This window comes from Daphnia pulicaria, chromosome 7 (assembly GCF_021234035.1).
Source record: "Daphnia pulicaria isolate SC F1-1A chromosome 7, SC_F0-13Bv2, whole genome shotgun sequence".
Classification (NCBI taxonomy): domain Eukaryota; kingdom Metazoa; phylum Arthropoda; class Branchiopoda; order Diplostraca; family Daphniidae; genus Daphnia; species Daphnia pulicaria.
Window position 1 is genome coordinate 6760726 of NC_060919.1, and position 24235 is coordinate 6784960.

Here is a 24235-nt window from a genome sequence, read left to right on the forward strand (position 1 = left end):
TTTCAACGGATGGTGATGTTCTGGAAAACCACCAAAGGACTTGGCTAAAATCTGTTCCCCATATGGCATATTTCAGGTCTGCAAAACAACGCGCAACGGAACTCGAAATTCTTTGTTGGTAGAAGTAAAAGGCAAACGCAAAACTGACACGGTATGTATATAATACGTCGTGAGAATGTGGCTCTGTTGCTTTTTTAAACAAAGGACAATCAACTGCCCGAAGGCATTTTTACGGCATTCACGGTCAGTGTCCCCTTGGCAGAGAACACGCCAAGTCTCTTGCAGCAAGCGCAAGCCAGATTCCCGACCAAAATAAAATGAGAATTAGTCGGTTAGTTTCAATCCGTTGTTTGAACGGAGAAGGTGCATCCGCAGTTGGACTCTTGTGGAATGTCTCGCCGTTTTAGTAACCTGCAGTATATTTCTATAGGAATACTGTTCGGAACGTGCGTCTTTTTGTGGACTAGAAAATTAAATTTGACAAACACATTCCCGAGCAGTGCAGCAGGCAACTTGCGTCAGGTAAAAATCAACAGCTTTGGTCAACTTGAAATAGCATTTCATTTTGCAAGTTAAACTTATTCATTTTAATAATTCGGCCACTTTCATTACAATTTTAAAATTAGGTTGCTCGAAATGGAAACGAGCGACGCTTAATCGAATCTATGGAAAATAGACTAGAAGACGATCTACCTGCAAATGTCGAAGATGACGAACAGATTGTTTACAATCCAGACGAAAATTCAAATGACCTGGTATTACGTCCCAAAGAAGCTGCCGATCTTGTCGACACTGAAGAAATGCCAATGAACAGTCCAAGCGCTTCCAAAGAAGTCGAAGATGAAGTTGTGGATCCGTCGAAAACCAGTTCAAACGAAACAGTCGACGAAACGCAATCACCTGAACCTGAATTACCAGTCGAGACAGTGTCTGATGCGGTCGAGACACAAACGGAAAATACTGTTGACAGTGAAGATGGCTCCACAGATTCGCCAGCGACGTCAAATGAAACCAGCAAGTCCTCGGTCGACGTCATTTCCACGACAACGAATTCCGTAACGAACTCTTCTCCAAGAGAGTAGTTTATTATGTTACCGATTTCACGCATCTGAATCAATTAAACCATCAGATATTAATCATAACTCATGCACGGTCGGCTTTTTAACGACTTGAAATATTTATCATCATTCATCATTTCACATGATATAAATTATTCATCATACACTGATTTCTTATTAAACGGCGTGGCATTATGATTTGAGCAACACCCAAAAATTTGGAAAAAATAATTGTGTATTAAGATTATCTGAACTTCTAAATCAATAAAAATGTTGTTGTTCTCCATAATAATATCGAATTGTTATTTCCAATATTTACTGTCTAATCTTTAAGGGTAATAGGAAAATCTAAAAGTATTATTGAGACAGCTGCCGTTCTGAACAAATTCGAAAATGGAATTGAAACTCTTACACCGTTATTTCACATGCGCCACGACCTGATAATTTTGTGAATCGGCTCTTGGTCGAAATGCACAACAGCGATCGCACGTGTATAGAAAAATCATTTTATAATTGTAAATATTTTACAACGACATTTTTCACACAGACAAAATCATAAAAAACAAGAAAAGGCCAGGAGAAAAAAAAATAATAAGTCGCGCACGGAACATGTGGTTTTCATTGCGGATTCTCTTCTGATCTGGAACATATTGTCTTTTGTTCTTCGAAGAAAACCTTTGAGTACAACTGACTCACGAAATGAGCGGCCAGATGGGAGATAAAAAGAAATCCATCGTGAAATTATTAATTCCTACAACGGAATTTTAACAACTGCATCAGCGGGTATGGTGTAATTATCAAAGTCGAATTGTTTGATGGGGACCTAAAAACATTTAATAAATCATCGAAATTAATTAATGAGCTACATTCTACCAATTAGGCCTGTAATAAGGTAAGAAAATGTATACGGTACTTTGAAGCGATTAGGTTTGTGGCAATGATTTCCGCCGTCATACCACGCGTCAATGTCGTGATACCATTGAACATGTGTCCGGGGTTGATTGAGCTGCTGGCAAAGCTGACAAAACGCAATGTTGGCCATCTCTTTGTAGTCGTAATGCGATCTATCACAAGAATGAAAAGATTCTAAGGAATAATTTTAAAATATTATAATTTAGTCCTACTAACTTGTAGAAAGGTTTCCACCAAAAGTACTCGTTGTAGAGGGTGTCGTTTTTGTCGAGAATGTCGAGGTATTTCGCCAATTGAACTGGCGTGTATTTAAGGGCGTCGATATAAGAGTGTGGCGGCGCAATGGCTTCATAGTTGCCCGCTCCGTAGACGATGGGGACGATATTTCGATCGAGCAGATTGAAGAATTTTTCGGTTATGTAATCGCGGCAGAGAGAATTTTCGAAAGAGAGGTAGAACTTGTAATCGATCTCGATCCGCTGGTAGCAATCGTTCAGTTGATCGAATGAACAAAACGGTTTCCCGCACTTGCCGAAAATGTCGATGCGACTGTGCTGCTTTAGAACGTGAACGTAGAATTCTCGCCTAATATTTCCAACAAAAGTTATTTTCTCGAATTAATTAAATCGTTTCTATACTGAAACTAAATTATGTTTAAGCTCCAATCTCTCAAAAAAGTGAAGTTTCATTACCGAGAGTCAGTTTTGCAGTGGGAGACAAACCAAACGGCCAATTTGCTCTTTCCGGCCGCGTAGTTACGGGTAACGTTGCGACGGGCAATCAACAGTTCCTCTTCGCTGACGGGAGCTGAAGGCAAAACCTCCACCTGTCCGTACGGCCATTCAATGTCCGAGTCTCTCCGATACGTCATGGTCAGATTGAAAAAATCTTTGTAGAATGGCAGCTTGTACCCCGAAAAACGCCACTAGAAAGAACCAAATAAAAATGATAAAACATCGATTCAAATATCAGTCCTTATTTGACGAAATGATTGATGAAACAAATTCTTTCTTTTTGTTTCGCATTATAAAATTCCCCAGAAATTCTTTTAAAAAAACAAACATGACCATTCCCAATTTTCTCATACAAAAAAACCACATAAATAAAACGGAAAATTATACCTGAGGTGACTCGTCCGAGACCATGACGAAAAGCTGATGTTCGGAACGGGATGCAACATATGGATAGTCACAAAGTGACGGCCAGTGAAACATGACTAGAATGCCAAAACCAACAATAGCTCAGTCAAGAAAGAAGCACATAATAAAAACCAAACCAAAAAACCATTTTGACTAACCGGCGTCGTACTGGTCCACCGAGTCCAGTAAGTAAGGATCGTCGGTGGCCAGGCATGTGGTGACGGGGCATTTGGCATCGATGAAAGGTTGCCGTCCTCTGCCAAAGGCGTAGTCTGGATAGTAAAACAGGCCGTTCCAGAAGAGGATCGTCTTGAGAGCCGGAATGCCCTTCTCTTCGTCGCCGCGGATCAAGGCTAGATCGACGTGACGATCCGGCCGATCCCAGTACTCGTATTGAGATCGATTGCCAACTCCACTGTTTTATACATGTATCGACAAATAAAGAAACACGTTGACATGGCTGATTGAACGGATAATATCAACAACTAACGAACGCGATGATGACGTGGTCGTTTTCGTAGATTTCTGCCACCTTCTGGGCTACCAGGTCGGTAGATCTCTGCCCTCCATTATCACGCGTTAAGACTATCAACAAGACTAGCGGCAGGGCGTAGAGTATCACTGTGGTTGACGATTGGCGACTCCATCGGCCAAAGGCAGATGACGCTCTGCTCTGGAGATAACCTTTCAACGGTAGTATCTGATGAAATGACAAAAAAATAAGAAACGTGAAATTAAGAAACCAAAAAATGGATGTGAAATAAAAATAATAATTTCTAACATTGAAATACATTCTTAAGTTACAGCAAATTATGTTATTTGAATTACTACTACCACGGAAGTCGGGATAATTGAGGAAATGATGCATAAAAGCTGGCGTCAGTAAATGGGTTCTTGAACATTACCGGAAACCTAATGCAGTTGTTTACCTGTTGTATTTTTGACTGCGATTGGTGAGGTAATAAGAGGGGGAACCGTTAATGTGGTTCAACCAAACATCCTACATTTCATACATGAAAATCTGATATCTTTCATAAACTTGGGAAATAATTTAGACAGCGAACCGTGACTTAACAAATAGCCTTTTCTCTTCCTATCCCACGGTTTAACCAATATTGTCATTACCGCGGTATCTAATTTTCTGAATTGGTCTGTCCCAAATTTTCTCACCTAATTTCTACATTATAATCCGGACCTCCTTCAACATACGTGCTAACGTGTGCGATATAACTTTGAACGCTATTCGTGCATTATCTCCCGCCAGGATTTTTAAATTTTTTACCGACTACTCACTAGATGGCGAAAATGTGGAACTTCAAAATGCAATCACGACGATAATCACAAATTTTAAAAAATGCAAAGTTTATCTGCTAAATAGAAGCACTAAAGCAACTGCCAATTATTAAGTAAATTAAATAGAAAAACTTAGCGTTTTTGCATTACGTAATCGATTGAGAAGTATAAACAGGTATAAAAAAAGGTAATCAACTACTCGATTACACGAAAAGTCCAAAATCATTCAGCAAATACTCGGCAAATACTGTACATAGCAAAAGATAGTAAACAATTTGTACTTACATGTCTAATCTCTCTCCTAGCGGTCATTCTTCACCGAATCCTAACAAGTGCTCTCACCTGAAGAAGAGAAGTATTCATACTACAACGACAACGGCCATCAAGGGAATCAAGGTAAAAAAGAAAAAGACAAAAAGAAAATAAAAGTACGATGGGCGTCGTCAAATGCTTGCATGTTTAAAGCTCGTCTTCGCTTCGGGGCGAACCAGCATTTCGTAACATAAGGAAGGACAAGCAGCACAAGACATCCCCAACGCCTCCATCCACCACCACGTTTTTACTCCTTGCTTTTGGTTGGGGGTCGTTGAGAAGAACTAGAAGCAGCCAGCAAGGAGCAAGTTGCCGGACCCGGCAGTAATATTTCGTAAAAAAATTTGACAAAAGATATGCGTAGACCGACCGACGACGTACCGTATTTGTACACCTGGGAGAGTCCGACACATTCCCAAATGTCTGCTGACCTTGAAAACGAACTTGCGCTGAACTCGCCGTGGAGAGAAAGCGGCCATCAAAAGCGAGAGTCGTCGACCTACCGGGATTCTTCTAAAAGCTGATGGCGCGCCAAGACGCAGAAGACTGAAAAATAAACCTAAAAATGCATAGACGCTTTTACGCTACACACCTGTGGTTCTTTGTTTCACCAAAGCCCAGGGCGTTTATCAAATATTTGACAGCTGCTGAACATTAAGAAATGTAATAATTTCATAGTCCACATATGTCTCTAAGTTTGCTAACAAACGAAATTAAGATAAGTCGCCCGACGTCAGACTTACTGCATATTCTAAACACCTTAAATTCTCTTAAACTGAGAACTGGAAAAACCAGTAACACAAATGGGCTTTTTGGCTGTCAATTTAAATTATTAATAAAATTAATGCAGCGTAATCTAATTATTTAAAAAAAAATGGTTTCAAATTATTATCATTACAAAATACATTAAAGAAGAGAGAACAAGAGATAATTACAGATTAATTTACAATTGATTCACGATAGAAATTTTTTTTAAATCGTGTGGTGTCCACGTCACTATGTGCCATCCTGGTTTACACACGCAGCATCAATTAGCGTTACCAGTGTATTTAAGTGATTTTTACTCTTCAGTTGCATACAGTAGTGTAACAAATAAATACGAAATCTAATTACAAAAGCAGACACAAGGGGTGCTGAGTAATGACGATGAATGATGACAAAAAGGGAAGACACACGAAACAATATTTGTTGTATTCTTATTGGACGGAAAATTCACGCATCACGACATTTACATTTGCAGAATACAGAAAGCGTAAGCTCGCTGTTAATGATTTTTAGTTGTTGACTTGAGCGATTTCAATACTTTGATTTAACTAATCATCCAAAGACCAAGGGATTTGAATGCTGTGCAGATCCTCGTTACCTTTATTACGTATCACGATACCACGATCTTCTGGACCGGAACATTTGGTGCTGTTGTACCACCATGCATCGATATCACTATTTAAACGACGAAAAAATATTAATGACGCAATATGACTAATTATTATTACCGAATTTCGTACCGATAAACTTTTCGTGGTAGATTGCTATTTAGCTTTTCGCACAAGTCGCAAAACGGACGGGTAGATAGTTCTTGATATCCAGAATGTACCTGTTTATTTTTTAAAACATTTATATTGAATTATATGTTAACATTTTTATTAACGGAGGAGTTACCTGGTAAAAATCTTTCCACCAAAAGTGTCGATAGTATTGGCGGTCACTTTTATCAAGTTCTAGTAAACGATCAGCTAACTGTCTTGGGTTGAATGAAAGAGCATCAACGAAGGAATGTGGTGGTGCTATTCGAGTATAGTCTGCACCCCTGTATAATAATGTGAATCAATAGGTATTACACCCAGAAATAAATATTGCCCGTGAATTTAATTTACAAGTAAAAAATGAATCGTTTCTTTTACTTACCCAAAGACAATAGGAACTGTGTCGCGACTGAGGAGATCAAAAAATCTTTTGGTAACGAAATCATCACAGATGAAACGTTCGAATGCCAGTACGAATTTGTAGTTATCTGCTAGCATATCAAGGCAAGGTTGTAGAGCTTCCCCGGGCGATCCGTTTGTTTCTGGGCAGCTCAAATTTCCACACGGACCGAAACTATCCACCTGTATATATTCCTGCCATACACAAAACAAACAAAACAACATTTGATTCATATCCTCATCCTTTTTATGCATATGCTCCACGTATATACTTTCAACTCGTTGATGTATCCTTCTCGCTTGCTCATGGACCCACAGCGAGCGACATACCAACCGACTAGTTTCTTTTTCTTTTTGTTTGTTCGCAATCGCATCCTGTTTAGAAAAGAATTTATTAAATTCACCAGACGATAATATGCATGAACATCTGCGGAAAGATAGTGTTGATACCAAAACAACTATTCCGGATATGTTTCAAATCATATTTCACACATGAAAATAAATATTTTAAAATGAATTGACTTAGAATGATTACTGTGAGAAGGAATTTTTCTTGGTAGGTTTGTCCAGCTTCTCGATCCAGCCTCTTTTCCATGTTACGTCGGCATTTTCTCGATACGAGATTGTCCAGTTGAAGAAACTTCCAAAAAGATTATTTCGTTCGAAGTAATTACGCGGATAGCACATCGGGGGGTCATCAGTTAACAACACAAATCGCTGGTATTCTTGGCGCCCGTGGACTTTTGGTAATTCACACAAGTTGGTATAAAGGAAGACGATGGCATCTGCACGTTCTGGGGTAACTATTTTCTTATTTTTAGACAGGATACAATTTGTAAATTTACATCCGACACGACTAATAAACGAAATAGAAAGAGAGGGGCAATATTAGATGCAAAGTTAATTCATTGGCGTGAAACAGAATAGAAATACATCTCTCGTGATCTGATATCATTAAACTATTAATGAATTGTAATTATTTTTAATTTTTTGTTTCAGTTCCTTTGTACTAGCCACACAAATAAAAGTTGTAAATGTAGTGTTGTCTACGTCTTAAAACATTGACACAGTTTTGACCTTTTATACAAAGCAGTTGGCTATATGTTCAACTTTAAAACCATATTTAAAACCTTTCAATTCTAGCATACCTGAAGGCAAAATCATCATCCAATGCGAACCCAAAGTCGCCATACCACGGATTCCACATAAGAATTTTTTTCATATCAAGTTGCCGAAAAGCGGATCGGTCAATGCGCTTGATAACTACCAACTCTTTACTATCAACGTCATCCTCGGTTAATGTCAGTTGTTTGAAGGTGAAGACGTTGAGTAAGAAGAGTAGCCACAAAAGGTAAAAGACACGATGGCGGTCCAACTGGGAAAACAACGTCTTAAATATATGCATGATCAACGTCGAGCGTGACACGCAACGCACAAGAATACTTTTGGACCAAACAGTTTCCAACGACAGCTGCCTGTTGACTGAAATCTTCAAGTTCAAGAACCAGGTGATAGTATGTATATTACCTGTGTAAAAAAAACCTCGTCGCTTCACGGAATAGATAAATTCTCGTACAGACTTGGCTACAAAATTTCAGTCGGTCCTTTCGATGACAGCTCCTCTAGCGACTGGTCGCAACCAATCACAAAAAAGGCCACAATTCCAATGACCAATTAATGAAGAGCAAAACGGAGGGAACAATCTGTAACTCCGCCTCTTTCACGCAAAAAAAAAAGCTTTTCCAGTTAGGAATTTTCTGTATGGAGTGAAGCGACTAGGCAAAGCATACGAACGGAAGCAAGAAGGGGAGGGACTGTTAGATTGAAGACGTGGCAATGCCGGATGATTTTAAAAATAAAATCAGAAAAAGTGAATGAATGGAGACAGTTGAGATAATATCAAGATTCAAGAGCACTAAAAAAGAAAACAAAAGCTTTGTGATGAAACAAGTTTTGATATCATCTTAATTCTTAAGGTATATCATTAGTGAAATCAAGTAAGTAATTGACTGTGGTTAAACAATTTCTACTGAATTCTATTTCAATATAATCGCCCACCCACAGAAAGAATTGCAATGATTGGGTAACTAACTGAAAATGTTGGTTTCGTTTGAATAAAATAGGCAAAATGGCGTATTCGTCAGTGTCAGATGAAGTTGTGGAAGAATTCAATCCAAAGAAAGAAGAAAAAGAGGGAAGCATTCTTGAAGTTGGAGATCAAGCAGTTTGGTCACTTTCCTCTTGTAAAGCAGGTATGAAATTGATTATAGACATCTTATATTGTTTAAACCAGCTAGTCAATCTTATGTTTTACAAGGTTTCGGAATTGACCAGCTCCGTGATGACAGTACAGACACATATTGGCAAAGTGACGGTCAGTTACCACACTTGGTAAACATCCAGTTTCGAAAGAAAACAACCATTCAAAACATATGGATATTTGCAGATTACAAGGCTGATGAAAGTTATACACCTAGTCGGTATGAAAAATTATAATATTTACAAAATTTGTTCTCTTTTTTATTTGGTTTACACTTTTACAGAATATCCGTAAGGGCTGGCACAGGTTTCAGTGATTTGCAAGAAGTTGAAGTAATTGAATTAAATGAGCCAAATGGTTGGATAGCAATCCCACTGAAGGATGCTCAGGATAAGTATGTAGTATAACAGAATATATTACCTTTACAATTTTGAACTAAATTACACTTTCCTCGTCATTCATTACAGATATATTCGTACTTTCATGCTGCAATTAGCTGTATTGAGTAACCATCAAAGTGGCCGTGATACTCATCTTCGAAATGTTAGAGTTCATTCCCCAGTTTCACAATCGATGGTTGCGATCAAACCCTTGCAAAATTTTCAATTCTTGAGTCGAGAAATGTGCATGTTTAACACTCTAAAGTAAAAAGTATTCCAAAATAAAAAATGAATAAATTTTGTGTCAATCTGATCTACTTTCTAGAATGTTATTCTTTCTTAGAAAATATCTTTTCCTCCAACTGTGTGCGGCATTTAATGAAAGATTAAATGCGGACGTGATACATGTTTTATGATCGAAAGTGTTTATTTTATTGACGAAGCACTTTGCTTTGAAATTGTAACTAAAATACACTACTTAACATAATTTGTTCGTTGAAAAGGGTTAACTGCTATTTGAGAGGAACATTTCTTATGATAGCATGAATTACTTTTTATTTCTTTATGTGTAAAGTTTCTCCAACACCTGACGTAAGGGGGTTGCAGCAACCGCAGTTAACAGCAAAAGTACCACGGGCGAAATAAGGTAAGTCTGGCCTCTGGGATTCCTTATTTTTCTCTTGAGACTATAATTTAACTCTGTTTAGCTACGCAAATTAGATAGCTTGGCAAATTCATTGTTGAAGAAAGGTTTTACTGAAGGCATTGAAAAACAAATTCAGACCATGACTAGCACTAATAGTATAACGCGTGTAGACCGCATAACGTTAGAAAAAATTCAGTAGGATTTCTACATACGTAATGGAAAAAGGAGTTGGAATTCTAAGATATAATTTAAGGTAGCTGGAAGCACATCACGATTTAAATACCATTATCGCTGTAGAGTACGTAGCCTACATTGCATTTGCCGTTGGCGCCGCTAGCAAACTATCATATGCAGGCCGTTGAACTCATCAACTTTTCAACTACCCTATTACGTGGTACCCGGGGTTCACAAGAGAAAGAGTTGGCGACACGTCAAAGGCACCCCATAGGGTCACCCATGGGTTATTTAACACAAAGGCCTTGGATGTCTATATAATATACATCAAGATGAGACCGGTTCTTTTCTCCGACTCTGAGCATGCGCATAGAGCAGTTTCCGCTTCCCCGTTTCCCAATTGACGATCACGACAGTCTCTCCTGTTCATTGTGCTATGGCGGTCCGTGGATTAATTCTGTCTGTTCGTCTCCACCCTCAAAAGGTGGTAATAAATCATTCGTTTATTGTGTTTTTGCACGCTCATGTTCTGCTACTTCGCCACACATTTAAGTTAAAAGATATTTTGGCACTCATCCACCTCATTATTGGTTTATGTTGGCGACGAAAATCATGGCGACTTTAGTCTCAAAGGCATTTGCTGTTTCAGCTGCATTGTGTATGCGATAGCGACATTGTAATTTGATTAGTTTCGACTTCCTGTGATTTTTTTGGGAACTTGAGTAGGTTAAATGTCTGGTAGCTATTTGTACCACCAAGAGTACTACGACTTCCACCGACTATTTAAGTCCTAGCAAAAACGAACTGGACCAATCGCTTCTGATTGGTGGCTGTAGTCGTGAGAATCGACAACATAGACCAAAGTAGTCGACTCCAACGGCGTTCGTTTCTGTATTTTTGTTTGAATTGCCAAGCACTGTTTATTTTTGAAATGAAAAATGTTTTTCTTTTATAGTTTCTCCAAAATTTACGCAATGTTCGAGGCGCAGCCACTCACCATTCTTTCCAGGTATGAAATAATTTTTTCTAAATTCACTTTATTGATTTTAAATGGACTAATAACAATAGGTAATGCAATGTTTAAGGTTACAACTTTTCTTTTCCATTGTAAAATAAACAGACTTGTGTTTTTCCATGTGTCTACTGATAACACATAACCAATTATGTATATTTATTAGTATTCAGACTTGGAGGAAAAGATTTGCACACCTGACCAGCTCCATCCCAAGCCTGAGACATCAGCTTTAGTCTTCGGAAAGTACTTTACCGACCATATGCTTGAAGTATCATGGGATTCAGAAAAAGGTTGGGCGAAGCCAGTTATTTCTCCCATGCACAATCTTCAACTTCATCCTGGGGCAAAAGTTCTGCACTACGCCATTGAGGTAATCAATCTGGAAATTAATTTTGTGCTTGTATATATATCAGTTTTTGCCAGATAAGTAGATATGTTATTATTATTCTGTCACCTTGTTAACCTCCATGTTTGTATAATTTGTAGTTGTTTGAAGGAATGAAAGCATATCGTGGAGAGGATGGTCGCTTACGTTTATTCCGTCCGGATCGAAACATGGCTCGCATGCTGAATACAGCGAAAAGATCGTCCCTGCCAACGTTTGACGCCAATGAGATGATTCAATGTATTAAAAGATTAATTCAAATAGACAGGGATTGGATTCCTCATTCCACTACATCTAGTCTTTATATAAGACCTACCTTGATTGGAACTGATGTGAGTAAAATTTTCATACAATAAAACAAAATGAAGTTAATACTAATCTTTTCTCTGATGAACGATTTAAATACAAAAATAGCCATCTCTGGGAGTCGCTAGTCCAAACCAGGCATTACTTTATGTGCTTCTGTGTCCTGTGGGCCCTTATTTCACTTCAGGCTTCAAGCCAATTTCGCTATTAGCAGATCCTCAGTACGTGCGAGCTTGGCCTGGAGGATGTGGAGCCATGAAGATGGGTGCAAACTATGCTCCTACAATTTACATTCAAGTAAATTCATTGTTTTAGTAATTGATCAAACCATAAGAAATATTTAACTGCACCATAACAAAAATAGACCTTCCATGTTTCATTAATTTAAGATATTGTTAGGATAGTTTGAAATAATATAACTTTTATTTTTTCTTCTTTCTCCAGAAACAATCTGAACTGTTAGGACACCAGCAAGTTCTCTGGCTGTATGGAGAAGATCATCAGTTGACGGAAGTTGGAACCATGAACATATTTGTATTCATGATGAATAAAGCTGGCGGTATTTTCAAAACTCAATTGTTTAAAAAATGTAACTCAAACCTAAATTTCTAAAATATTTTAAAGAACGTGAGCTAGTGACTCCACCTCTTGAAGGGCTAATTTTGCCTGGAGTAACGCGACTTAGTTTGCTTGAACTTGCCCGTGAATGGAAAGAGTTCCGTGTGGTTGAGCGTACCATTACAATGGCTGAAGTAGTTGAAGCGCACGCAGAAAATAGGGTAAGTTCATTCATTATTAACTGAAAAGTCTAAATAATTTAGATTTTTTATGAATTGTAGATTCTGGAAATTTTTGGAGCTGGAACTGCATGTGTTGTGTGTCCGATATCAAGTATTTCTTATCAGGGCCGAGAGTTAAATATTCCTCGATCTGAGTCTTCCTTAAGCGAGCGGTTCTTCAAAACAATGAGCGATATCCATTACGGACGATTGCAACACCCCTGGGCTGTAGATATTGAGTAGATCTCGAATTCGATTACGAAATGTTCTAAAGGTGAGTAGTGTTTGGTATTACATTGAAATTAGAATGAAACATTTAACTTCTTGTTCTTATAATTTTTATTTGTTGTTCTTTTGGTCCAGGATCTAAATTGACACTAATTATGACATTACTGAACGGTTGTAACCGTGTTCGAAAGTCGCCTGACGTAGTGAAAGTGGAAAATGCAAGCCGGTTCGGTATTTCTCAAACATTTATTGCCTCTGATGTATGTCTGCCATTTGTGATTACTCTTAATGAACGTAGATGAAGTTTTGTGGTTTATGTCGTTTTTTTTTCATCGATTGAGATGAATTTATTCACTTACAGGAAGGACACGAGCACAATCTTCGTGTTTGTTACTTAGAATAATTCCGCAAATACTGTAGTTTTGTATTCGTATGCTGGCCAAGTCTAGTCAGACTTTATATACCGTATTGTAAACTTCCCAAAGGCAAACTTGAGCTATCGTTCACTAGAAGAAAATGTAAAGTTATGGCCAAGAATATTTTATCCGCAAATAAACCAAAAAGAAAGCGTTAGAATTGGCACATGGCATGTACAGTTAATTCTAATCATTGTGAAACTGATGCGATAATGAAAAGAATGAATTGTGTAATGAACGAGTTGTGTCGGCTGAAGTAGTTTGTCAAACAAATCTTTCACTACAGGTTAAAAACGTTGTCCAGCGAGCGTCGGTCTGCTTCTCAATGCCCACCGGCGTCCTAGTCGAAGTTGCAATCCATGATAATCTCAGTTCTACCGTGATTTAGGTTCATTTGGATTCGGGAAGTTCACCCTTTAAAGACTAGAAGTAATAGGAATATAAATTGACGATAATTGGAGTGGTTTATTGTTGACGAGTCAAAATTGACTCGCAGAGCTCAGTGTGAGCCTGCTGTCTCCTAGGATCCATAAATCTGGTATGTGTAACATAAGCTAAATTGAGGTTAAACTAAACGCATTATTATCAAAAGGTGAATTTTACGGCAAGTGACGTATATTGCAGAGTTAATAGAAAATAGGTTTCCACATTTCAGGATTTATTTTAATTAAAAATTAACATTAACACCATTCCCCACTCAACAATTCCAATAGTTCATTTGTGACGTCTTTATAGAAAAGTATTCGCAAGGTAGTCTACACGTTAAACCCAATCGGATTAAGCGAGCAAAGCTTCCGTTTCGGTTGACAAACCACAACGCCAGCGAAGTTTAATTTTCAAAATAAGTTGATTCCCTGAGGGCTGAGGGTGCTGGTGCTCGTCATCATGTTAGTTTTTCTGTTCCGTCCTTCAATGTTGTACTATTTCTCACTTCTCCTTTTATATTTTTACTTCAGTTGTTGTTCACACCTCTACTTGATGCGTTCCATCACGTCACTGTTGATTTTATCCGCGTCATCCAACCGCACTTTTAAAGAACCCCTCATCAAGTAGGATACCTTTTTTTTTCTTTTGCATGTTGTCCGAACTTTCAGTCGTGTACAAATAAGCCGTTTGCGTATATAGTCTCTGAAAAACGTTTCTTAGTTCACAATATTCAAAATTTCATTCTCATTTCATTCACTCTCTCATTTGGTGTTTTGCTGGTGCAGCGATTTATTCAATTCTCATTTCATTTGGATACCTTTTTGGCGTTAATTTTCTAAAAGGTTAAATTTTAAGCTGTTCTTTATACTCTTAGTTCAAATAATTCGTGAATAAATAATGAAGGTATTACTTCATTACGGCAACGCGAACTTTCGCGTAACAAAAACGCCCACCCTCTTCTTTTAAATTACACAACTCTTGATCGCCTCCCATTAACACTTATTTTTTTCAATTATAAACAAATTATTTGATATTTAAACATTTGCGGACGCCACTCCCTACTCCCTAACAGCGTTACGTAATAAATAGTTAGCCCATAACAAATAATAATTTTTGTTTCCCCTTCATCTTCCTAAACATATTATTTCTTTTTTTCTTAAAGTGATTATTTTTTTCGTAGTTGTAATTGAGCCCAAAAAAATGTCGTCGTCCAAAAGGAAGCCATCCGAGGAAGAGGAGTGCGCAGATTTGGCAATGAGTATTCCAGGCCTGGGAAGCCAGTCGAATCAGCCAAAACCTCGGGTCCTCGGCACATCTTTTTTCGGCTACGTCCCAGACGCATTCAGCATGAAGACACCAAACTTGCCGTCTGAGCGATCCTCGCAACCATCGCCGCCATCAGTAGCTGATAAAAACAAGACTCCGAAAAATGACCAAGTAAGGCGATAGCGGCTTTATATGTAAATAGTAAACACTATATTTGTTTTATCAGCAAGAAATGAAAAGACGAGATGAGAGAAATGACGTTGTATGTCATTTAACACTTGCGCGGGTTCTTTTAGTCGATTCTAGAAATATTGATTTTCATTTTTTTCAGCTATTTTATTTAGTCCCTTAGTTATATAGTTAATTATAGTACATAGTATCTATATCAGATACAGCCCCTATGTAATTTTAATGTAATTTGTTTATTCTACCTTACAAGGTAAATCGAAAGGAAAATGACCGCAAGCCCGAAGAAAAACAGGAAACAAATAAAACGGTTGCCATCTCCGCGCCTCAAGACAACCAGGTTATGTCTTTTAAAATATTCCTTTTTTAAAATTCTTTAGAAAATGATGTAGAGAGGAAAAGAAAGAAATGTTTCCACATAGTAATTCGTAGTTTCCGCTCTACTAAACAAGCTCCTTCCTTAAAGCCAGTTACTGTATAGCCTACTTGGTGATCTCATACCCCGAAAGTTAAATTTGTTGTTTGCTTATTTTTTACGATTCCTTCGTCCCAACTTGTGTAAACTCATGGTGAGTCTTTGTATGATTTTATTTTTTTTGAAGAGGTATGACGGAATTTCGGTCATATGTATTTGTTTTGGACGAGACTACCGGCTACAGGGCGAAACATTTCTTTTCTTTGTTCAAAAAAGTTAGAGGTCTATAGCTTTTGCTTAAGGCAGTTTCACGCGTCCATTTCTGGAAATGTTAACCGTCTTAACGTAAAAAAAAACAAACAAATATTTCCCATCGAATTTATCCTTGTGTGTCCGAAGACTGTAATAAGAAGGATTGGAAACGGAAACGTAGAAATACTTAAATGTTATTCCAACGCCACATTTCGGTCGACGAGATTTTTTTTTTTTTTGTATTTTTCTCAGCACGTTTGCTGGGAAGAAGCCAATGATGGAGTATCGGAAAAGTCAAAAGGGAAAGTCTTGTGAGCAGATGTCGGAATTAGACAGACTAAGACAAGCAGAAGACAAAGAGCAGCGCCACACCAACCGAAAGAAGAACGCCGGTAGTTTTTCAGACGGAGGGACGAGTCGAAATAGAGGGAGGAAACGAGTTTCTTCAGCGCATAGTTCTCCGGCCATATGCTTACATTTCATTTCGCCATAGTCGTCCAAAAAGAAAGAAAAAAAATCAACATCCGTTTCCGGGAATGTTTTCCGTCTCAATGAAACGGTTTTCTATTTATTAATGCATTTAATTTAAAGCATATCACACTGCGCAAGCTGAAACGACGTATACGACGCTTCGGTGATTGATCGTTCGAATTTTCGGGAGAATTTTCATTCGTCGTGTTTTTAGAGAACGGACGTAATGCTAGATGGCCTAATCAACGGGTTCGTGCGAATAATAGTTAAATAATTAAGGAGATCCACGTATTACAGACGTAATTATATACATTTTTGTTTTTCTCGACCATTAGAATTGATGAAAAAAGAAAGAAGGTGTTTTATGCATTGTTTATTAATAGCATAACTCCCGAGGCCATACGCAAACCCCGCCCATGTTTATCGCCGGTGCACAATATAACAGTAGTAGTTTCAAATTCTGCCGCTAGATGCGATCCTTTTTCTCCGTAGTCGAAAAGGCTTAGCAGCAGCTCAGGTTCCCTTCCCTCTGCGGCCACACTCAGCTTCAGGCGAGTCCCGACTGACTCTGTGTTTTAGTCTTCGACTTCTCCTCATCTCATCTCGTGCGCGTGAATTTGTTGTGTGTGTGTGTTCTTGTGTGGTAAGTTCGCCTTTCTCACACACAGAAATTGAAATTCTCTCCGTCCGTTCATCGAGTTCGTTCATCTGACGATTTCATTGTTGTTCATGGGGGGTTACATAGGCTACAGGATCGATTTCCAGTCGTAAGAGTTAATTGTTTCAGATTTTCCAGCCGGTTGGCTTTGAGCTGTAGAAACAACATTGAGAAAAGGCGGTTCTTTTTTAACTTGCACACGATATAATACACAGCTGGTTACGGCATTATTACGTATGAGCTGGTTACTCTAGCGTTGCAGATGGGGGTGTCGAATGTTGCGGTCTTTTGGTAGAAAGTCAATTTTGTTCATTGTAAAAGCACACACTCACGTTATACGAGGGTGGACAAAACAACTTGGAAGTTTCCGTCTGCCCGTATTGATCCGTGACGTCACGAACGGGACAGACCTTGGCAGTCCCGAAGCCCTCTGAGCAGCGTGATGCATCTGACTAACGATTGGCGGTTTTTATTGCCTTACAGACCCGAGACGACAAACCAGAAGACGACGCAATGGCGGCCAGGGCTCAATCCACAACGCCTGTGCGCAAAGTTCCTATCCACTTGCAGGTAATTCCGTCGTAACTCAAAGTTTTATCGTCAAATAACAACCAGATGGTCGCATCACACGAAACCTCTTTTCTCCTCGGGAGAAAGAAAAAGAAACAACACTTGGGTGGTGGTGGTGGTGCGCATGCTCTTGGTCGCGCGGGTGTGGGGTTCCACAACTCAATTTCGAGCTTCCAGTTCAGACCGGGTTCATTCAAAAAGGTTGCCAAAACCGTCTACGGTGTCGCTCACGAACCCCGGTTTCTCTTCCGCCCCGAGCTATTTTGAAATTCAATTTCGTCTGTACGTGCCTGCCTGCTTGTGCTGCATAGTGCGTTAGACACATATTCGAAAAAAGAGAAAATGTTTTTCCTTTTACAATAGTAAAAGCGAGTGGTACTAATGGGTGGAAAACTCGTGACTCTGCATTTTTTCCCCATTGTCCTTATTTTGTATTTTTTCGGTTGGTCCTGGGTCGGAGTTGAAACTATAGGATGAGGAGGAATTCCGGTTTTCTTGGCTTACGCTGTCGATTCGCTTGATTAGTTTCACCTCCCTCGTAGAAACCTAAACATCCTCTCTCCCCCTCGTCAATAATAGGAAATCCAATACTCTCCAAGGGTGGTCTATTTTGAAGTTTTCGGTGAAAAGTTATTCCGTGAAATGAGATATGTCAACATTTTTTCAAGGTTGTTTTTCATTAAATAAAACGGTTGTGTTTTTGCAGAGTGCTCAGAATAGACTGTTGATCAAGAATGGCAAAGTTGTCAATGCTGATGGAATTCAGGATGCCGATGTTTACGTTGAAGAGGGTGTCATCAAGTGAGTTAACAGCCCATGCATACAACAGATTGTAATTGATTTTGATGTATCCTGTAGACTATAATTCTTTCTCTCATCTCTTTCAGGCAAGTTGGAAACAATTTGATTGTTCCTGGTGGAAGTCGAGTGATTGATGCAAGAGGAAAGTTTGTCATTCCAGGTCTGTCTGATTTGCTATGCATCAGTTTTTCTTCTCACATCATTTAAAATCATGAGTTTCTTTGTCTGAATAATGTTGTGTGTGCATTTCTCATTTTCAGGAGGTATCGACACCCACACTCACCTCCAGTTGCCTTTTATGGGAACGACCACGGCCGATGATTTTTACACTGGTACATTCAAAGATTGATGGACTTTAAATCACCATACCAAATAAATTCATATTTTTGAATTTTATTTTCTGTTTTCTAGGCACGCGAGCAGCCTTGGCTGGAGGAACAACCACCATCAGTAAATTGCCAAATTAAAATCTTTTTAAAATATGTATTCCGCTTAAACTTAACTTTCTTTCTATTAGTTGATTTTGTCATTCCGAGCAAGGGACAATCGCTCATTGAGGCTTACAAACAATGGCGCGAGCGGGCCGATGACAAAGTAGCCTGTGATTATGCTCTGCATGTTGCGGTCACTTGGTGGTCACCGGAAGTCCAGCAAGAGATGGAAGAGCTCTGCCGGGATCATGGCATCAACTCCTTCAAAATGTTCATGGCTTACAAGGACCTTTGGCAGCTGGACGACACGGAGTTGTTTGAGGCGTTTGAAAGGTGTAAACAATTGGGAGCCGTTGCTCAAGTCCATGCTGAAAACGGCGACATAATCAAGGAGGTATGCATCACACAGCTGTGCTCAAAATGCCGTAACTCTGAAATTAAAATTTGTGTGTGATTTTGAAAAAAACAATAGAACTGCAAAAAACTACTGGCCGCTGGTGTCACTGGGCCTGAGGGGCACGAATTGTCCCGACCGGAAGAGGTGGAGGCGGAAGCCGTCAATCGCGCTTGTGTTTTGGCCAATCAGGTTCTTAACTCTTTTTCAGCCTATTCTTTTTTTAAATTTATTTATTTATTAATTTAGTCTATAAAATTTATATAGTTTTTAAATAAATTTAGTCGGTCTATCAAGTGCACTAGATATATATTATACATTTATACGCATAATAAAAATTATCATCGGTTTAACGCAACTCCCATCCGGGTCTTCCATCCTGAACGCCCATTCAACGCAAACACGTCGAACCGTCTACTGTTTTCAATCGACCGAATCGACTCGGTTGTTATCGATTCAAAGTCAGAATCCCACCCCACCCCCACTTTTTAATGTACCGGCCCATAATTTGTCTTTTACTGCCCGACAGTGTGTAGACACATTTTTAATTCACTCAACTGTTTTTATTTTTATTAGTTCACAGTTCATTTCATTTCTATTGGGTTTGCTCGTATTAAAAACCACACCCTTTTCCTAAACTGCGCTCGCCTACTTAAACTAGTTGATTTCATATTCGGTTATTTTGGTTGTAGTTTATTTTTTTTAGTTTTATTAAAATCATGATTAGATGTTGCTAAAAATTATGGCAATTTAATTTTTTAAATTTTGTGTTTCTTGCTTATTGTTTTGCATGATTGTATTTATTTTTTATTTCTTTGTTATTATTTTTTGTTATTATTATTTTGCTTGTGCTAGGTAAATTGCCCGTTGTACGTTGTGCACGTCATGTCGAAGAGCGCTGGCCAGGTCATAGCCGAAAAGCGGCGCGAGGGAATCGTAGTGTACGGAGAGCCGATCGCTGCATCTCTGGCCACAGACGGAAGGAATTATTGGCATACCTGCTGGCGCCATGCGGCTGCCCATGTCATGGGTCCTCCGCTCAGGCCAGACGCCTCGACCCCCGATTATTTGATGGATCTTTTGGCCAAGTAAATAACCTCCCATTTCATTTCTTCATCTGCTGGGCTTTAAACATGGAGGATCGGTCACGTGCTGTGGTTGGAAAGGGTTACTGGACGGACGGCTCGGATGGAATCCTTAAGCGGATCCCACCTCCTAACTGGTCGAAACTGAATTGTTTGCCTAGGTGAACTGTCCTCTCTACCTGGTGAAAATGACTGGTCCGGCCAGTGCCCGCGTGCTGGCCGATAAACGTCACCAAGGGGCAGTTGTATACGGCGAAGTGACGGCTGCTGCCTTAGCAATGGCGTCTCAATGCGACAAAGGCTCGTGGAGTCACGGGGCTGCCTTTATAACCAGCCCACCGCTCCGTCCCAACCCTGAAACACCAGAAATGTTGATGGATATGCTTTCAAGGTGGAAATTGAATCATAATCTGGAAAACGGGTCGGGAGGGTTTAGGGGGGGGGGGACGTTTAAATTGTCAATCAAAATTTAAATTTCAAAACTAAATCATGAATTAATTTTCTTTTCAAAAATTCCAGTGATGATTTGAGTTTGACTGGCACGGACCACTGCACTTTCTCAACGGCCCAAAAAGAAATGGGCAAAGGTGATTTTACCAAGATTCCCAACGGCGTAAATGGCGTCGAAGAGCGGATGTCACTCGTCTGGGAGAAAGGAGTCGTCTCAGGCAAAATGGATCCGTCTCGCTTCGTCGCCGTCACCTCTACCAACGCAGCTAAAATTTTCAACATGTATCCGAAAAAGGGGTGCATCGATGTCGGATCAGATGCCGACATCGTCATTTGGGATCCTAAACTGGAGCATACCATCTCGGTAGCTACCCACCACTCGGCTGTTGATTTCAACATTTTCGAGGTACACAATTTTATTTTTTTTATATTTTTCTCTGTTGAAAAGATAATTCATTCAATTTCCATTTGTCTTTTACAGGGAATGACCTGCCGAGGAGGCCCCGAGTATGTCATTGCCAACGGTCGCGTTACAGTCGATGAAGGCCAAGTGAAGGCCGTCCAGGGCTACGGATCTTTCATTCCTACTCCAGCATTCGCCCCATTCGTTTATGACGCTGTCGCCGAGCGCGAAAAGGTAATTTTCTTTCTGTCTGACTTTAATTTTAAAAAGAAATCTGCTTGATTGACGGGTTGGTTTTCTCGGACAGGTTCATCAATTGATTAAAGTGGAGCGCGAAGGCCGTGTCATTGCTGTGCGCAATACTGCAGTGGCAGCTGCCCAGCCATCGGCCACCAACGGCGAAGCCTCCGAGTCCAGCTTGGCGTCGGCCAATGGCGTCGAAGAAGCCATTCCTACTGCTGATCACAGCTTCGTTGCTCACCAGCATTTCACTCGTCCGCCCACCAGTTCTGGTGGCAGAAATATGCAGGACACGACTTTCTCTCTCAGCGCCGAATATCCAAGTAAAACTACCAACTTTAATTATTTTTATTGTATTCTTTTGCCCGCTTCACCTCTTCTAAAAAAAAAAAAAAAAATAAGCAGTTATTAAAATTTGAGCGAAACAAATGTTGACGATGATAACCAATTCAGATCCGGCGGATGAATCGGACAACAAACGCTCGACGATTCGAGTCAAAGCGCCACCCGGAGGCCATTCAACCGGCCTGTGGTAGTCGCGCTAAGACATGAAAACTTCGCAGCCATTCAGGTTCATCATTATAGATGAAATAGCCTGTCTTGTCTGTTTGGCTTTTGTTTGATTCGTTTATTTATATGTGAGCACATGTCAATCTGGTCCAAACTTAACAAACCTTTTTCTTTTGCTTGATATCACAAAGCACTTTGTCTGTTCGTGTGTCGTACGGTTCAATGTTGTCCGTGTCTGTGTTTTCCCACTTGATTCTAGAAAATTTCCTAATTTATTTTATTTTTAATTTAATTCTAGGCATGGCTGATGTCGAAGAAGAGGCAAAGGGTAAGAAGAATTCGATCCACGTAAAGAACCCGCCAGGTGGAAAGTCTTCGGGACCGTTTTGGTAGATGGTGAAACAGGCAACTTTCAATCGATTCGGATCCCCTTCAGCATTTCTTAGATTAAAGGGTAGCTTTTTTTTTATAATTTTATTTTTTACTCTTTCTACCATTCTATTTCCCAATACTCCCATACCTCCGGTAACTACTCACATCACTTGCATTGTAAGGTTGTTTTGTTTGGTCAGTGTTGATTCCTTTTCAAACGGAATTTGAATCCAAATTTTAACGGGATCGCTTGTTTTCTAGCATTTTATGGTATCAGTTCGTGAACCGCACAAGATTGTGACGTGGTTGTTTCTTTTTTCCTTAAAAATAAATCCCTCTCGCCTCCGCCAACATTTATTAGCCTGAAGGCTTAATAATCTTTTATATTGACTCGTGATGTGATCTTCTCTGCGCGACTCAACACCTGCCGCGTGTGCTATTTTAATTAGGAAAGTATAATGGAAACAGCATTGATCTGAATTTTGACACTCCGATTCAATCTCCTCTTTTGTGTGTGCACGTTTTAGCTCTCGTTAAATACATACATTTGGTTGTATCACTGGCTGTATTTCTCAATCATTTAACATTGGCAAGTAAGTGAATCCTTCGGCTAACTCTTCTTCCGTAAATTTGATGTGGTCGTTCTCCTCTTGCTCCGAATCACTCTGACTGTGGAAATCCTGCGGGATGTACATTTTCGATGCCAAAAGTTGACGATCATCGGATGTGGGTGGATCGATGGAAGTCTTGCGAAATGCCATACAGTGAGCGTGCAAAAGTTTTTCGTACTTGATACGCTTCAGCCCAATAGCTTCTAGAGCTTCTCGCCAACTCCTCATAACTTTTGAATTGGAATGAGCTGCCTTGGAATCAGGAGTGATGATGACAAGTACTCCTTCTTCCATTAAGAGCTGTTGAGCCTTCTCACAGCAAGTCCATCGTTGACTACAAGATGGAAAGTATTCCAGCAGAAAGGAGAATACTGCAATCAGACAGAATGGTGTTAAGAAAATGAAATAACATTATATACTGCAAAGTGCAATACTATTACCTACACAGTGGAAGCTACGGGAAGCCAAACTTAACACACTTTGGTCTTCTAAAAAAGTTTTTGCTCCCACTGGAACTGTAAGAAAGTCACACTGGTAGACAGATTCCAGAGCTGGACATAAATCTACTGGTAGGACATCTAGTTCTTTAAATTCTTTAAATGGATTGTAACAGCTTCCCACATCCAGCACTGATATTTTTGAATCTTTAAACATTAATTTTGGCCTAGTGAAAACAAAATGAAATTAATTGACAGAAATTTTATTTTTCCTATGATAAGTTACCAATCAGTATTTAATTTTGATTTCTGTCTTTGGATTTCACATCCATTTCCCAAAAAGTAATTTGAAAGAAAAGACCAAGTCCAATTAATTCTTGATGTGTCTGGGTTAGATTCCCTAAGTCGTTCCCAGTGTTCAGTAGCAAGTTGGTGCATACTTTTTGCATATTCCTTACATAAAAAGAGTAACTACTATAAAAACAGCAATGCATTAACCTGCAGCCTACTTCATTGTAACTTCAACAAAGCAACACCATTACAAAAGTTATAATAAATACCTTTAATCGGGCTTCATTTCTACAATGATTTATCCAGGACGATTCGGAATCACCACTTTCTTTTAATTCTTGTCGCAATCGTCTGTGTACATTTTTAATTATGTCAGCCAATACCTTTCCATCTTCTGACTGCTGTGACATGGTGTGCTCTTTGAATCTGTGAAAACATATGGGTATGGGGTATGGGTAATATTGTAAACACCGCTAGAGGTCTCTCTCATTTGGATTCGGTTCGAGTTCGCCGCGGATCATGAAGTCACTTCTCCTGGGAGTACTTCATATTCGGTTCGGATCATGTCCTTGAGTGTCTAAAATGTAACGATCGATTCAGAATTTTGGACTCGAACCGTTTGCGGGTTCGTTGACGTTTGCGCGATGCCACTAATGGTTCCAAAAATAAATAACAAAATGGCTATTCCTATTCGTTTCGTTATATACTGTAAAGTTTAATTTATTTCATTTTCAAACGGAA

The 24235-nt window shown here is 39.3% G+C and overlaps 6 protein-coding genes across 14 annotated transcripts; 3 read left to right on the top strand and 3 right to left on the bottom strand.

The window, feature by feature from the left end:
- Window positions 1-318: 318 nt before the first annotated feature.
- On the top strand, window positions 319-1563 carry LOC124350523. Its single transcript, XM_046801248.1, has 2 exons — window positions 319-522; window positions 627-1563. The coding sequence occupies exons 1-2, from the start codon at window positions 391-393 to the stop codon at window positions 1080-1082; spliced, it is 588 nt and encodes a 195-aa protein (XP_046657204.1). The 5' UTR covers window positions 319-390; the 3' UTR covers window positions 1083-1563.
- Window positions 1531-4956, bottom strand: LOC124350520 (alpha-(1,3)-fucosyltransferase C-like). Its single transcript, XM_046801244.1, has 8 exons — window positions 4688-4956; window positions 3604-3809; window positions 3268-3524; window positions 3092-3186; window positions 2663-2895; window positions 2187-2555; window positions 1972-2122; window positions 1531-1881 (listed from the first exon to the last, which is right to left on the bottom strand). Exons 1-8 carry the CDS (start codon window positions 4712-4714, stop codon window positions 1810-1812), a joined length of 1410 nt encoding a protein of 469 aa, XP_046657200.1. The 5' UTR covers window positions 4715-4956; the 3' UTR covers window positions 1531-1809.
- Window positions 4957-5745: 789 nt separating this feature from the next.
- LOC124351088 (alpha-(1,3)-fucosyltransferase C-like) lies at window positions 5746-8126 on the bottom strand. Of its 2 annotated transcripts, none has more exons than XM_046801853.1 (7): window positions 7785-8126; window positions 7172-7492; window positions 6909-7011; window positions 6620-6831; window positions 6374-6521; window positions 6220-6308; window positions 5746-6154 (listed from the first exon to the last, which is right to left on the bottom strand). In XM_046801853.1, the coding sequence occupies exons 1-7, from the start codon at window positions 8039-8041 to the stop codon at window positions 6028-6030; spliced, it is 1257 nt and encodes a 418-aa protein (XP_046657809.1). In that variant the 5' UTR covers window positions 8042-8126; the 3' UTR covers window positions 5746-6027. The 2 variants fall into 2 exon arrangements, with proteins under 2 accessions (XP_046657809.1, XP_046657810.1); XM_046801854.1 differs by having other exon boundaries at window positions 7172-7446; window positions 7785-7887.
- A 354-nt stretch (window positions 8127-8480) lies between these two features.
- Window positions 8481-13117, top strand: LOC124351089 (branched-chain-amino-acid aminotransferase, cytosolic-like). Its single transcript, XM_046801855.1, has 12 exons — window positions 8481-8633; window positions 8760-8888; window positions 8954-9116; window positions 9180-9290; window positions 9364-9439; window positions 11275-11481; window positions 11598-11828; window positions 11911-12099; window positions 12247-12361; window positions 12427-12581; window positions 12642-12855; window positions 12945-13117. Exons 2-11 carry the CDS (start codon window positions 8765-8767, stop codon window positions 12822-12824), a joined length of 1554 nt encoding a protein of 517 aa, XP_046657811.1. The 5' UTR covers window positions 8481-8633; window positions 8760-8764; the 3' UTR covers window positions 12825-12855; window positions 12945-13117.
- Window positions 13118-14188: 1071 nt separating this feature from the next.
- Window positions 14189-22711, top strand: LOC124348350 (dihydropyrimidinase-like). 6 transcript variants are annotated; one of them, XM_046798535.1, is made up of 17 exons: window positions 14189-14274; window positions 14372-14493; window positions 14814-15088; window positions 15357-15443; window positions 17383-17469; window positions 18176-18270; window positions 18357-18430; window positions 18531-18602; window positions 18682-18720; window positions 18788-19095; window positions 19174-19287; window positions 19951-20183; window positions 20700-21036; window positions 21112-21267; window positions 21341-21596; window positions 21727-21844; window positions 22082-22711. In XM_046798535.1, exons 1-16 carry the CDS (start codon window positions 14204-14206, stop codon window positions 21807-21809), a joined length of 2409 nt encoding a protein of 802 aa, XP_046654491.1. In that variant the 5' UTR covers window positions 14189-14203; the 3' UTR covers window positions 21810-21844; window positions 22082-22711. The 6 variants fall into 6 exon arrangements, with proteins under 6 accessions (XP_046654491.1, XP_046654489.1, XP_046654490.1 ...); XM_046798533.1 differs by lacking the exon at window positions 21727-21844; XM_046798534.1 differs by lacking the exons at window positions 19951-20183; window positions 21727-21844 and adding an exon at window positions 20342-20571.
- LOC124348354 (S-adenosylmethionine sensor upstream of mTORC1-like) lies at window positions 22702-23949 on the bottom strand. Of its 3 annotated transcripts, none has more exons than XM_046798541.1 (4): window positions 23764-23949; window positions 23490-23674; window positions 23207-23430; window positions 22702-23137 (listed from the first exon to the last, which is right to left on the bottom strand). In XM_046798541.1, the coding sequence occupies exons 1-4, from the start codon at window positions 23902-23904 to the stop codon at window positions 22728-22730; spliced, it is 960 nt and encodes a 319-aa protein (XP_046654497.1). In that variant the 5' UTR covers window positions 23905-23949; the 3' UTR covers window positions 22702-22727. The 3 variants fall into 3 exon arrangements, with proteins under 3 accessions (XP_046654497.1, XP_046654498.1, XP_046654499.1); XM_046798542.1 differs by having other exon boundaries at window positions 23490-23656; window positions 23764-23944; XM_046798543.1 differs by having other exon boundaries at window positions 23490-23677; window positions 23764-23885.
- Between the last annotated feature and the right edge of the window lie 286 nt (window positions 23950-24235).

Coding starts and splice junctions, on each gene's coding strand:
- LOC124351088 (XM_046801853.1), bottom strand. CDS start 8,041: ATGCATATATTTAAGACGTTGTTTTCCCAGTTGGACCGCCATCGTGTC. Junction 7,493..7,784: donor GATGATGATTTTGCCTTCAG/GTATGCTAGAAT, acceptor TTCGTTTATTAG/TCGTGTCGGATGTAAATTTA. Junction 7,012..7,171: donor AAGAAAAATTCCTTCTCACA/GTAATCATTCTA, acceptor TTTTCTAAACAG/GATGCGATTGCGAACAAACA.
- LOC124350520 (XM_046801244.1), bottom strand. CDS start 4,714: ATGACCGCTAGGAGAGAGATTAGACAT. Junction 2,896..3,091: donor TCTCGGACGAGTCACCTCAG/GTATAATTTTCC, acceptor GGTTCTTTCTAG/TGGCGTTTTTCGGGGTACAA. Junction 2,123..2,186: donor TGGTGGAAACCTTTCTACAA/GTTAGTAGGACT, acceptor TTCTTGTGATAG/ATCGCATTACGACTACAAAG.
- LOC124348350 (XM_046798533.1), top strand. CDS start 14,204: ATGCGTTCCATCACGTCACTGTTGATTTTATCCGCGTCATCCAACCGC. Junction 20,184..20,699: donor TTGATGGATCTTTTGGCCAA/GTAAATAACCTC, acceptor CAAAAATTCCAG/TGATGATTTGAGTTTGACTG. Junction 21,597..22,081: donor TCTCAGCGCCGAATATCCAA/GTAAAACTACCA, acceptor ATTTAATTCTAG/GCATGGCTGATGTCGAAGAA.
- LOC124348354 (XM_046798541.1), bottom strand. CDS start 23,904: ATGTCACAGCAGTCAGAAGATGGAAAGGTATTGGCTGACATAATTAAA. Junction 23,431..23,489: donor TCAAAATTAAATACTGATTG/GTAACTTATCAT, acceptor TGTTTTCACTAG/GCCAAAATTAATGTTTAAAG. Junction 23,138..23,206: donor CCGTAGCTTCCACTGTGTAG/GTAATAGTATTG, acceptor GTCTGATTGCAG/TATTCTCCTTTCTGCTGGAA.
- LOC124350523 (XM_046801248.1), top strand. CDS start 391: ATGTCTCGCCGTTTTAGTAACCTGCAGTATATTTCTATAGGAATACTG. Junction 523..626: donor CAGCAGGCAACTTGCGTCAG/GTAAAAATCAAC, acceptor TTTTAAAATTAG/GTTGCTCGAAATGGAAACGA.
- LOC124351089 (XM_046801855.1), top strand. CDS start 8,765: ATGGCGTATTCGTCAGTGTCAGATGAAGTTGTGGAAGAATTCAATCCA. Junction 8,889..8,953: donor ACTTTCCTCTTGTAAAGCAG/GTATGAAATTGA, acceptor ATGTTTTACAAG/GTTTCGGAATTGACCAGCTC. Junction 11,829..11,910: donor CTACCTTGATTGGAACTGAT/GTGAGTAAAATT, acceptor ATACAAAAATAG/CCATCTCTGGGAGTCGCTAG.